Source organism: Cariama cristata, unplaced genomic scaffold (genome assembly GCF_000690535.1).
Source record: "Cariama cristata isolate BGI_N322 unplaced genomic scaffold, ASM69053v1 scaffold6953, whole genome shotgun sequence".
Classification (NCBI taxonomy): domain Eukaryota; kingdom Metazoa; phylum Chordata; class Aves; order Cariamiformes; family Cariamidae; genus Cariama; species Cariama cristata.
The window spans coordinates 53,929-66,551 of NW_009610105.1; the positions used below are offsets into that span (position 1 = coordinate 53,929).

At 39.2% G+C, this 12,623-nt stretch overlaps 1 protein-coding gene across 1 annotated transcript in view; it reads left to right on the forward strand.

Annotated features, from left to right (window-relative positions):
* The window catches only part of PDLIM5 (PDZ and LIM domain 5), a 72,240-nt gene that overhangs the window by 51,504 nt on the left and 8,113 nt on the right, over positions 1-12,623 (forward strand). Inside the window, exon 3 of the mRNA XM_009697764.1 lies at positions 11,553-11,597. Within this exon, the coding sequence (XP_009696066.1) occupies positions 11,553-11,597 (45 nt within the window). The remainder of the gene's footprint in view (positions 1-11,552; positions 11,598-12,623) is intronic.

The window sequence follows — 12,623 nt, forward strand, 5'->3', positions numbered from 1 at the left end:
TCATATGAGTGAGATGACAGAGGTAGTTTAATTGACCACTTTCTTTGTGCGTTTGTTTTCCTACAAATGGCTTCATTTTATATTTATTTGTATAGGCAGAGGTATTTGTTTTGTACTTGTTACTTTAATTTGAAAGTGTTAAACATAGGGTGATTAATTAAAGATAAAGATGAGAAAATTGAAGGTGACTTAATTGTTATGCCATAACAAACCAGTAGTAAAATGGAGACAAGAATCCTGGAGGTGCTCTGGCCTCTTCTAGCATGCCAGTGTGTAGCTATAAAAATAATTGGTAGTAACAGCTAATGTTATTCTGTGCGTGTTGCTGAGGCATGTTTTGCGCCAGTGAGTGTTTGAGGACTGGAACATGAAGTTGAAGAAATTCTTTCACCATGATGGAAACCAGTCATGTCATCATTGTTGTCATCGTGCTGTCTGTGTCTTGTTTTCCCTGTGGGGTTTTTATTAGAGGAAGCCTTCAGCGGCCTCTGATTCAACTGCAGAAAGTTATGTCATATAAAGGAGGCCAAGAGCAAAGCTGTCAAGGTCTCAAAGGAGGAAATACGGGGGAGTTCTCCACTTCTGCATGAGGAGCTTCGCGTTGGAAGTCTGATGTGCTTCGTCTGCACCGTCGTTTCCAAAGGGATACAGCAGCACAGATCTGATTTTGACTGTGTTACCAATTTACAGCCAGCCTAATAAAAAACTTCTTGAGGCTAGCATGACTGTACTGTTCCTAGTGCTTTGGGACACCAACCAATATGGGTTTTTTTCTTCCCTATACTAGTTTTGTAAAGAGAAGTCTTAGTAGGAAGATACCAGAAAGTCAAGAGAACGATGACTCTCTGCAAGCGTTAGGCAAAACTTTCGTGCTGCTGCTTTTGAACCTCCAGTGCTAGTGTTAAGTCAAACGTCCGTGGAATTGAATGGTTTAATGAGACTGCCAGAAAGACAGCAAGCTTGAAGAATAGCCATTTGACCCAGGTCCAAAAGTTTTCTGATCAAAAAGTTTCTGAAGCCCTGTTGGTTTACTTCCCAGAACCTGAGGTAGCCTTGGGATTTGGCAGTCGCTTGGCAGTCATGCGTGAGCAGTGGCGCTTCCTGCGCTCCTGGCCAAGTCTAGATAAATGGAAAAGCTTGCATTTTGGAAAGTCAAAACATTACTTAGAATATGACTCTTCTAACCTGTGAATTTGAATGGTATGTAGATATATTTAAGAGTGAAACTTTTGTCCTCTTTTTCAGAAAGTGGGAGGGTTTGTATTTGATATGTTACCTGGATTGTGTGACATGCTTAATGTCATTTATTTAAAATCTTCTTTTGAAAACTAACTTAATCTTCCTCCTGTTATCCCAATGTTAAGAATGGGAAAAGAGTAATTTCCACTGTTCTCTCTGCTATGGGTTCCTTGTGGGTCAAAATTGGTAATGTACAGGCAGCTTAGCTGACCCAGTGACACCCAAGTCCATCCTACCTCAGTCCACTGTGTAATCTGTGTCACTTTTTCCTTCATAAACACTCATCTCATTGTTTGGGTGCCACAAGTGATGTTACTCGTCTCTATTTACACTTTTGTTTTTCAGACACAGAACATGCCTCACACCTGTTGCTTTCCTTTGAAAAACACATCTCTCCCACGTGCATGGTTTATGATGCTAACTTGCAGGCATTCTTTAATTATAAAAGGATATGTGATGATCTATCAAGGGACGGTTGTCTCTAAATGGATTAAAAGAAGCTTACACGGCTTAAATATGGGCTGTGCTGTTCATATACTGAAAATAGTTCAGGCTAGCTTGAACTGGCCAAATAGTGCAAGTATTTTGTACCTGTGCAGGTAACTTGTTTATTTTCTCAGTTTCAGACAGTTAATTTTGCAACTCTGTGAATGTGGGATGTAAAGAATAGGGAAAAATAAAAAAGGCAAATGTGTGAACTGACCGATGTTGTTAGATAAACTGTTTGTAAGCATCAGCCCACAGGAAAAAATGAGGCACTGTTGAAACAAAACCTGTCCTCTGCTGTGCAAGATCATCTCTCAGCTGTTGAGAATCAGAAGTTGTAGTGTCCTGACTCATCAATAGGGCTCTTGCTACCTTCCTCTAGTAGAGTGGGATGAGAATAAATTAGTGATTGGCTGTTTGGAAGATAAGTGTCTTCCTGAAAGATAGTGGTAGGATCACAAAAGTGTAACAGTGTAAGAAAGATGGGATTTTTGGTAATGCTGGGAAAAGCAGGCAGGTTTTCAGGTATACAGGATTTTTGAGAGGTCTGACACAAAGCTAAATACAAGTTGAGAGCCAGCACTGCAAACTTAACTGGGTATGTATCTGTTATACCACCTGGTAGAAAGGTAAGTGGTAGCTTACCAGAATCGAGTGTCTATTAATAGCTGAATTGCACAGCTGCATTGGGTTTTGGGTCTTTTTTTTTCACCCGGTTTTTGAAAAATTACTGCCTTTGAAAAATTCCAGGGTATCGTCAGTAGAGATTCATTTCTGTGGCACAGAACCACAAAACCCCATGAGGTAATAAAAACACGTGTTGTGCCTGTCAAACGTTGCTCGCTTACTTTCATCTTGCCTTATAGCCGAAGTAATGTTTGCAGCATTGAGAAAAATCTCAACAGGTTTTGTGACTGTCAGATATTTTGTATCAGTGATGAGTTGCCCACAAAAAGCAGTTAATTGCTTCATATGCTGTGAGCATGCTGTGAAAGTTATCTCCTAAATATTTTGAGCTGAGAAGGATAAAAGATACTTTTTCTAAAGCTAGACTGTGGGAAGGGAAAACTTTAGTTATCTGGATCAGTCAGAGTCAGATGGGATTATTAATTTTTTTTCTTTTTTCACAGTTATTGCAAACAACAGAAGAATCACAGCACTCTGCTTTATGCACCTTTACTTAATCAATCTTAGAGTTCCCAGCATAATTGGTTCCTTGGCCAGTTTATTGACTATAGGAATTAACTATTTGAGATCACTGCTGCTTCTCGATCTTTCTTGCTTAGCTTTTGCAGTAAACAAAATAATTTCCAGCTACAGCTTGTACTCTGGCAGTTGCTCTTTGACTTCCCTTTCCCTTAAAGGTGTGGTGAGACCTGTTGGCCTGGCTAACTTGAGGTCTTCCAGATGCAATAGTTGGAGGTTTCCTTATAAGACTTCTTTCAAATCGAAGTTGTTAGCTATCTAAAGCTATAGTAGACAGCCATGTCAAAACATAAATAGCTTTTCTCCGCACGTTAGACCTGCAATACATACTGCTAAGGCAGTGACCTTAAATATATAAACAATACATGGAAATGATAAAGGGCAACAAAAGCAGGGACCTGTAGTGGAAGAGTTAACTTCTGGCAAGTGCTTGTTCATCAAATTGATCTTGTAATAGTTCTGTAGTGTTTATAGTGCTTCAGCTCTGCTGTCCACAGCCACCACCACCTGTGGTGATGTCCCCTTTGGGGACAGCCTGGGGGAGCCCCTCTAAACACCCCTGCTGCAACGAAGACTGGTGCAGGTACGTGCCAGCTGCTGTGTCGTGGCGGTGGAAAGACCCATGGTCATCCTTGTGGCAGTTTGCAAGCCAGGCCCTGGACTCATGCACCTTGAGCGTGGATGTTCATCCCACACTGCTGGGGTGGCATAGGAGGGAGGAAAGAGGTGTCTGAGGGTCTGGGTGGGAAAGAAAATTTGCTCATTTGGTGGTGGGTCATGCTCAGGAGTCAGACAAATGCTTAATGGTATTCCTGATCTTAATTGGAAAGAATTAAAGCCATAGCATATCCTGTAAACCAAGAGAGTTAATACTTTTTAATATATTTAGGATCACTGTTTCTTTATTGGTGATTTCTGCCATGTCCCTGGCTTTTTTGGACCAGCCCCAGGCTCAGCAATTTTCCTGACAGCCATGCAGTTGCAGCAGGCTCTCCGCACGTCCACGTGGTTGAGACGACGTACAGCTCCAAATACCACAGATGGAAATGCAGAAGTTGTAGTGTTAGGTTGCTCATGTTGTTCCCCTATCACCATAAGTCAATAAGAAGCAGGAGGTGTGCGGGAGCAGCAAGGATTTGGCCAAAGACTCCTGGGCAGTGCTGCTGGGGTCTGGGTGGTCCTGTCCTGGGCTTAGTGAAGGATATGCCTCCTCTTTGTTACTGCTGCCTGACCCCTCGGAAACAGGTTTTGTCTCATTTGGTTAACTGTGCCTCCACCTTGTTTCTTAGTTTTTCTTGAAGCTGTGGATGGGTGACCTGCTTCATAGAGGAGAGATGTGCTTAGCTCCCATAAGAAGTGAAATATGATAATCTAATGGTTCTCTGAATTGCCAGATTCTTCATTTGAGAGAAAAAAAATTGATATAAATGCTCATTCCTAAGCATGCACTTAAGGGGGAAAAAAAATTATCCCAAATAAGGGTACATTGGGGATTGGGGAGCTGTTTGTCATGAATTTCCAGTTAAAATAGATATGACTGCACTGTCAAGCTTATTTGGGCTGTGTTTTAGACAAGGGAGGTAATTTAAACATTAGTCACCATATTGTGGAAAGCACTGGAAAAAATAATTCAGTGTTTAGTTTTGAATTTCCTAAATTATAACCTAGAGTTGATGACAGACTGAAGTTGACGTGAAGTTGAGCATTTTTTAATTTTTTTGAGGGCTTTGGAGGACTGACTAGGTCTGCGAGTCATTTAGACCTATGCTTTTCATTAAGCTGGCTATTTTTAAAAGGTAGCTTGCTGTGTTAGAATTAGCATCTAATAAGCGCTTCTAAAGAAAATCAAATGTATAAGATCCACTTTATTAAAAGCCTACATATAGTTGTTTTGTTATTTGCACTTAATTGTTATGTGGATACTGTCACTTGGTGAGACAGCTTTAGGAAAGCTTAAGGAAAAGAAAAAAATGCAGTTTATAACAAGGCATAGCTGATAGAAATGGTGACCATCACTGACAGTAATGTATAAGGAGATCTTATATACAAGCCATTAGTTTTCTTGTCACTTTTGAGTAGCCAAGCAGTGGTGGGATGGGATTCCTGCCTATCGAACTGGACTATTTAGACACGCTGAGCTACCACTTGTATGTAGGCTCCTTTATAACTTTTCTAGGACAACCGGCAGTGATCTGCCGTACAGCGTTGTAAGGCACCGGCCATACTCGGTATTGGGGATGCTTTCCCTGTTTGGGCTCTGATCAGGGGAGTCATGGGCAGGTACGAACAGATGTGCTCCCCTCGTCCAGTGCTGACCATATGCATGGGCTCTCCATGTTTCTAAACCTTCTGCCCTCATGGGAGCGAGAAGCAGGTTTTAAAAAGTCTCTGGCAGTCCGAAGGTAAGTGAGATAAATTCCCCGGTATTTTTTTTCCTTAGCTTTTTATTTGATTTTTGGTTTTGCTTTAATAGAGTAAAATATTATCTGTCTGCACTTAAACTCTCTTTACAAATGCATTCAGCAGGGTTGCCACAGACCACAGGAATGAGACTATGAGCAGTGGTTGCTTTTGGGAGGTCTTGAAAACAGCTAATCCTTTGTGGGTAGGAATACCAAAGCAGAGGGGCAGCTTGTTTCTCTCCTAAAATGTCAGCACTGTTTATTTTAACACATAATGATGAAATCCCAAACCTTATTTAAATTTAAGAGGGGGGACCTACGTTTGATTTGGCCAACTATGAAATAGCCAGTAAAGCAAGAACATAATTTTTCTTGCTTTTACCTGACCTAGTACTTCATTGTAATCTGGCATGCTGGGGGAGTGCACAGTGGGAGGATGTAAAGGTATTATATAGTGTATACCAAATGTAAAATGCTGACATGCACACTGTATTAATTCTCCCCCTTTAAACTTACTGAAAACGTAGACTCTCTTGAGACTCACTCACGAGCTAATAGTCCCAGGCTAAATATAATGAAGTAAGGTGTTAAGTAGTATCTCGAGGTACTATTGTGTCAAGAAATAAATACCGATATTCTCAGCATACTCCATTAAATATACCTCATCAAAAGGCATGAAGCCCAGAAGTTATAAGCTGTTTAAAATGGTTCATCTGACTGAAGAGATCCTTTTCTGAGGTTTCACATACAAACAGAGCATCCACAGAAGCTTTTTTTCAATATTTTGTTAATGCTGAGACAGCTGTGTCTCACGCTGTTTGCATTTTAGTGTTTGAATTATCACAAGTTTACTGCCTGTATTTCGTAGAGCAAGAGGAGAAAGAATGCATTTCTAATGTAAGAATTAGTTTGCAGGATGAGGTGTTCATACCAAGACCCCTGGAGATGTACGGTACCCAAAATACCGTTATGCATCCTGTCTTTTCTCTCCTGTATCACTGGTTTGAAGTTGCCATTTGCTTCTGTAAGCAGGCAGTCAGCACTGACGTCTGCATTGTTTGATTGGAATTACCATTCCTCTATTTGTCATAATTTGGTATCTTCAACACATAATAAAGTAGGACAAAGAGAATGACTTAAGAAATAAAATGTTGACAGCCATCTATTTGCTTCCGTAAGCAGGCAGTGACGTCTGCATTGTTTGATTGGAATTACCATTCCTCTATTTGTCATAATTTGGTATCTTCAACTAAAGGAGATCTAACATAATAAAGTAGGACAAAGAGAATGACTTAAGAAATAAAATGTTGACAGCCATCTGTTGGGATATTAACAAGCACGATGACTGGAGTATAGATTTTAAAATGTTGCGGTGCTTCTTAATGGAAAAAAAAAAGTTATCTCTTTTTTGCAATGACTGCAACAGATTCCGCTTCCCATTGAGTAGTACTTAGTGACAATTTTGCTACCTCTGCATTGCCATGGGTTGGGATGTGCAGAAGTTTGCGGTCTCAAGGCCACAGGTGCTTGTCCTGGCAAGATTGCTGAAGCGCTGATTTAGCGACTGGTGTTGCCCGGGGCAGTGTGTATGCTTCCACAAAACTGTGGGAAACGTAGTTGTATGTCGTATTAATGTCTGTAAGGCAACCATTTCTTGATGGTGCGTAAGTTGCAACAAGAAGCAAACTTAAGAATGTTTTTGCTTTTCTATTGTTGTGAGCCGGAGCAAGGCTGCTAAGAAATGAATTATGTGTGTGATAGAGAAGGGGCTTGGGTCTAAGGAAGAAAGAAATATATTTGGATTGTTCTTTTTTTCTATGCTTTAAATTACATTTGCATTTGTTTTTCTTCAGATAACCCCTAGTGAAAGTCATGGCTTGTTATATATGTTAAACGTGTTCTGCTTGTCATCTTTTTTTCATGAGTTGGCTAATTTATGAGAAGCAAATTCATTTAGCTTTCTACCCTGTCAGCTGACTGCTCTCTAGAAATAAAATGAAGCAAACCAACAGAACCGCAGACTACAGTGGCAAAACTGCCAAAAGATCAGATTTTTGGAAGGAAGATCTGACCAGTGGCTTTTCAGGGATATAGCTGCCAAAACCTGTATCCTGATTGATCACCTAGGAGAAAGGAGTTAGTTCTGAAAATGAGAGGTGGGGAGAAAATCCTTCCTTTCTTCCTTCCTCCTATTAGAAAGGTTCAGTTCAGAACAAGAAGTACGATTTTGTTGAAAATTTTCCATCCTTGACTTTGTTTGGTGGTCTTGGCAGTGTTAGGTTTGTGGTTGGACTCAATGATTTTAAAGATCTTTTCCAATCTAAATGAATCTATGAAGGTCTTGCCACTTCTTGTTGTATCTCACACCAGAGTTTATGAGCAGTCCTTTAAGTTACCGAGACAGGAGAACCTCAAATGCAGTACCTACGGGTATTGCGTGCTCCCCTTGTTTATAGAGGGGCTCATAAGCACAGTTACCTTCTAGTGAAATTTCCCTTTAGTTTGACATCTGCTTTTTAAGTTACGAGTATGATGTTGTCCCTTTCCTAAGGGGCAGAAGGACTGGGGATGCTGAGACTTTAAATGGAGTTCAGAGGAGAAACGGCTCTGAAATGTCTTTTGGATTTTAGGTTCAATGAAGCTTTGGGGATTTATTGGCTGAGGGTTTGGGCCTTTGTTGTGTGGTTGTACACACAGGACAGCTGAGACTTGTCAAGAAAAGTCCGGCTTTGCACTGAATTTACTTCTGTGATGCTAGTTGAGATTTGGAGATGATGTATCAAATTGTACTTATTGCAGAAGCGTGAAATACTGTAGCATTAGCTTTAATAATGGGTTTTTCCAATAAGTATCGGTAACTGTAGAAGGGTTCTGTTGAATTGCTTGTGTCTTTTTTTTTTTTTTTTTAACGGGTGAAACACTTGGAAAGGGAATGAATACAAGGAGAATTTAAAGAATGAATAGTTTTTGCTGGGCATGTTGCTTATAGCGAAGAGCAGACATTTATTTTCCTAATAAGGCTGCACTGGAAGTTGGAATGTTTTGAATTGCATTAAACGTCATGAAAGTTTTCATCAGAGAGGAATGGCTTGTGGTATGTTTAGAGAGAAAATTTGATCATGTTTAGTCGAAATGAACTGTTTACACAGGCTAAATATAGCTTTTTTCTTTTTTTTTCCTGAAAGAGAAACGACTTTGTAGAAGCCTGTGCAAAAACTCTGTGCACTTTCATTTTCAGTATTAGGCTGTCAGTAAGTGATGGCTGCTGCTTCTATTTTTGTTGTCTGTAATGATTCATGTGAAGCTTGAAACTGTAACTGTTTGCGAAGGTCTTTTGTGTGAGTTGTTTATAATAAGCATTTATATCGAACTTTCACGTCTTTGCTTTGTTTGTGTATTACTGAAAATATTGCATAAACTAATATATTGAACTGCTAGCTTTAAATCATTCAGAAAATATCCTGCTTCGAGCCATCCTACTTTTCTAGTAAATAGTAGCAGGGCAAGTGTGTCATCTCATTTTGAAAGCCTTTATCATCAGTTATTCATACATTCAGCGTGACCAAACCAGCATGAAATCCTAATAAGTTTAATTGCTAGGTGGCAAGCAAAGTACTAGCAGCTAAGAAAATGTACGAGGTTTTGCAGTTTAATTATTTTTTTTTTTTGCTATGCAATTTGGTAATATCTATCAAAATCTTAAGGGAAATAGCCCTGAAGGAAGTATTTTCTTAAATGGATGTGTTGGACATGTTTTGCTTTTCAGCTTGAAGCGTGCATTTCCTTTTGTACTGTCTTGTCTAACCACCGTGCATTTTTCACATTCAGATCTTGGTGGCTGAGTTTACTGGGAGAGCATTTTCTTTATACGATACGGGATAAATGACAGATTTTAGTCTGATTATGGTTTGAAGTCAACAAGGCCAAGTTAAACTGTTTGAAGTATGTCTGGGACACGCAAATTTATGTCCTTGTTTCAAGTATGTTTGGGGGAAATAAAGTAATGTTATGCTGTGTGACTCAATATTAAAAGAACATTGGGAACATTTCAGTTATCAAGCTTTTTTCCCCACCCTTTAATTCTTTTTCTTCTTTTTTGTATGATATTTTTGAAGATGAATTTTGAAGAGTATGTCTTCAGATCATCTGGAAATAGTGGTTTGAAATCATTTTGGCTCAGTGCTGTATTGACGAATGCAGAACAATCTCATCCATTGCAAACTCAAATCTGATTCTTTTGTAAAACCAAAAGAATTTAAATATGTTCTTCTTATGAGACTGAAGCTTCAAGGTCCAACATTAGCAAAGAGGATTTTTTTGTTTTTCTCAAGCATGAAACATGGTAGTTGAGTTGAATAATGAATGTCTTTCTACTTCTTACTGTTAGATCAGCTTAATAAATACGCTAGACTTGCCAAGTTACTTTATTAAAAATGTATACCTAAGATATGGAGCGAGATGCATGTTTCCTTCTGTATTGGCATATTTTTTTTTTCCTTGTTGCTTTTGTTGCTGCAAATTGACAGCTCTACAATTAGGAGTGATTAATGCTGTGCCCCCGCGCTTTGGAGGGCCGGAGGTCGGTCTGCTCAGAGGCTGCACGCTCTGTGGGAAAGGGGAGCGGACAAAACCCGCTCTCTGTTGAGAATTGCTGTTGAGGTGGACATAATGTGTGTCGGCAGCGATGCACAAATGGTGAAGGCAAAGTGCAGAAGATGATCTTCTCATGCAATGTTTATTTTTTTCTTTTTGTGTGTGTGGGTTTTTTTTTTTTCTCCTTTCCTGCCAACGTAGCGAATGGATTATATGTATCTCCATATATTGTATGTTAGCTACTGAACCTGCAGCAGGATTGCTGCTGTTAGAATCTGAGGAGCCCTGAGGGCCGAATGACTTTGAGGGAAGGAGTAAAGATTTTGAATGTAATTAGTAAAAAGGAAAAGCAAAAAAAAAAAAAAAGGAAAAAAGGGAAAATAAAAAAGAGAAGAGTTGTTAAATGGATCAAGTGTGCCTAATTCAAATCGATCTCTCCCTGTTTTCCTGGTAGAAATAGAAAAGGTGGTTTATACAATAAAGTTGTTTTAAATTATAGCCCCTGTTAACTGATTTCCAGTTAATGAACCTTTTTGCCTTCCCTGGCAAGTTATCTTTTGGAAATGAGAATTTGGCTTCGGTTCTTCAAAATCCTATTTGGAAGATTTGTCGGAAATCACGGTTGTGTGATTTCAGGCAGGATATGATTGCCGGTTCTTAGAAAAGCTGGCATCCTTAATGATCCGAGCAGCTACCAAATATGGCCAGAAATGTTTTCAAATGTGGCAAGAAGCCACTTTTCTACCAAAACAGCATGAAGAGACTCAAGTGTATCGGCAGCAATGCTTGCAGACAAAATGTTAGTGTGTCAGATTTTTTGCTGGGTTTTTAATTGTTTGGGTTTTTGTTTTTGTTTTTTAAGTTGTGTGTGTGCATTTTTGCATATAAGTATATGCAAATCTGAAAAAAACAATCAAGTGAGATGCCTTTACCTATAACGTGTTGCCAGTTCACTTTAGGTAGAAGAAAACCTGACAATTCTTTATCTTCTTAATCCTTTCCATTGCAATACTTCCTTTCCTTCCCCCCCACCCCACAGCGGTTTCAATGCACCCATTGTTTGGAAGAAACTTTTTTATCACCTACTGTGGAGTTCAAGTGACATTAACCTTACCTTTGAAGAGCAAAGGCTGTGCAGAAAGTTTCTGTATTACTTAACTAGCTAAGTCCTTCACAAGGATTTTTGTTGTTGTTCTAAAAGGAAGCTTTCTGTTTCAAGCCTGAATAAAGATTATGTGCGATTTAAAATGCAATTTATCTGACCAGGCCTTTTGAGTTACATGACATAGTTTCTTATGAAAAGATGGAAAACAATAAGCAAATTGGAACTGAAGTCTCCTAACTGGTGATAGGGTATTATGAATTTATAAATCAAATAGTACTTGATGATAGATGTTAGAGTTCCTAACATTGTATCTGCATAAAGTAATCCAGTTTGGTTTTGCCTTTTCCTTGTCTTAACAATAACATTGTAGGTTTCACTTGAACACTTCTTCTTTCCTTTAGAGGAAATGAAATGAAATATTTTATTTATCTGTGGGTGGATGTGGTGAGTTGGAGGAGGGAAATGCTTAAACATTAAAGAACTTGGGTTTTATGACTATGTGTATGTTTTTCTTCTTCCAGAGTGGCTTCTGTACCAAAACCCGATCTTGTTCATGTACCGAAGGTATGTTCATCATCACCACCAAGAAATGTAGCATGTGGCACTAACTGTTACCCATCTGTCAAACCCTGTTGTTGATAAGCACTGTCATTCAAACTTTCCTCTCAGTAGAATGTGTTTGATTTCCATGTGCTACATTAGGCGTATTGCAGCATTTGAATCGAGTGATGCCCACCCCCCCAAAAAAAAAGTGACTAAATGTTATCTTCCAACTCTCAGAACTCTTTTTTAAGAAAGACATTGCTGAAGTTTTTCCTCAATCCCTAAGTGACAAGCAGTAGTAGGGGGTTTTGATGGTCTTTTTTTGTTTGTTCGGGGTTTTTTTGTTTTGTTTTAATGGGCACTGAAATCTTCCTTTGTATTTGAAAGAAGCAAACGTAAATATTAGAGTTTCAGAGGACAATTCCTCTCACTTTCCTTAGAGCCTTGGGGAATTATTTGTTCTCGAGTTCTTCTTATGTTTTGTTCTTAAGAAATAGTTTAAACCCCCCCCTTTTTGATAAGAAGGCTGTTTGCAAACCTGAAAATGCTTACAAATGACCTGTACTTGAAAATCCTCTCCAGTGGACATAAATAATGTATAGTATATTACTGTTCTGACCGTGATTTGCTGACAGTTTGGGAACCACCATGTTAAGAACAGAGCTTCCAGGAGGGAAAAAAAAAAAAAAAAAATTCTTTTTTTCTCAGGTGCAAACTACTCACAAGGGTATATGAAGGCGTTGGGGCATGTCAGTGGAGTGCAACTGAAAAAGCTCAGTGAGTCCCAAAGCACGGGCCACTAATAAATGGGCTCTAGAGCTCTGGTTCCACTCTTAGGGGCTGTATCAGCAGATCAATATATACAGTGTGTGTACACGCACACATGCCGTTTGTCTATGGGGAACGTGTGTATCTTGAATTGGGTTTGAAAGGTGGAATGTGGATTTTTATAAAAAGCACTAATTTTTTCCACATGAGTTACCTGGTGGGGTTTGCAGTAGAGTGGTTCTTCAGTTTCTATTTAATTTGATTTGTGGGGTGTCTGTGTT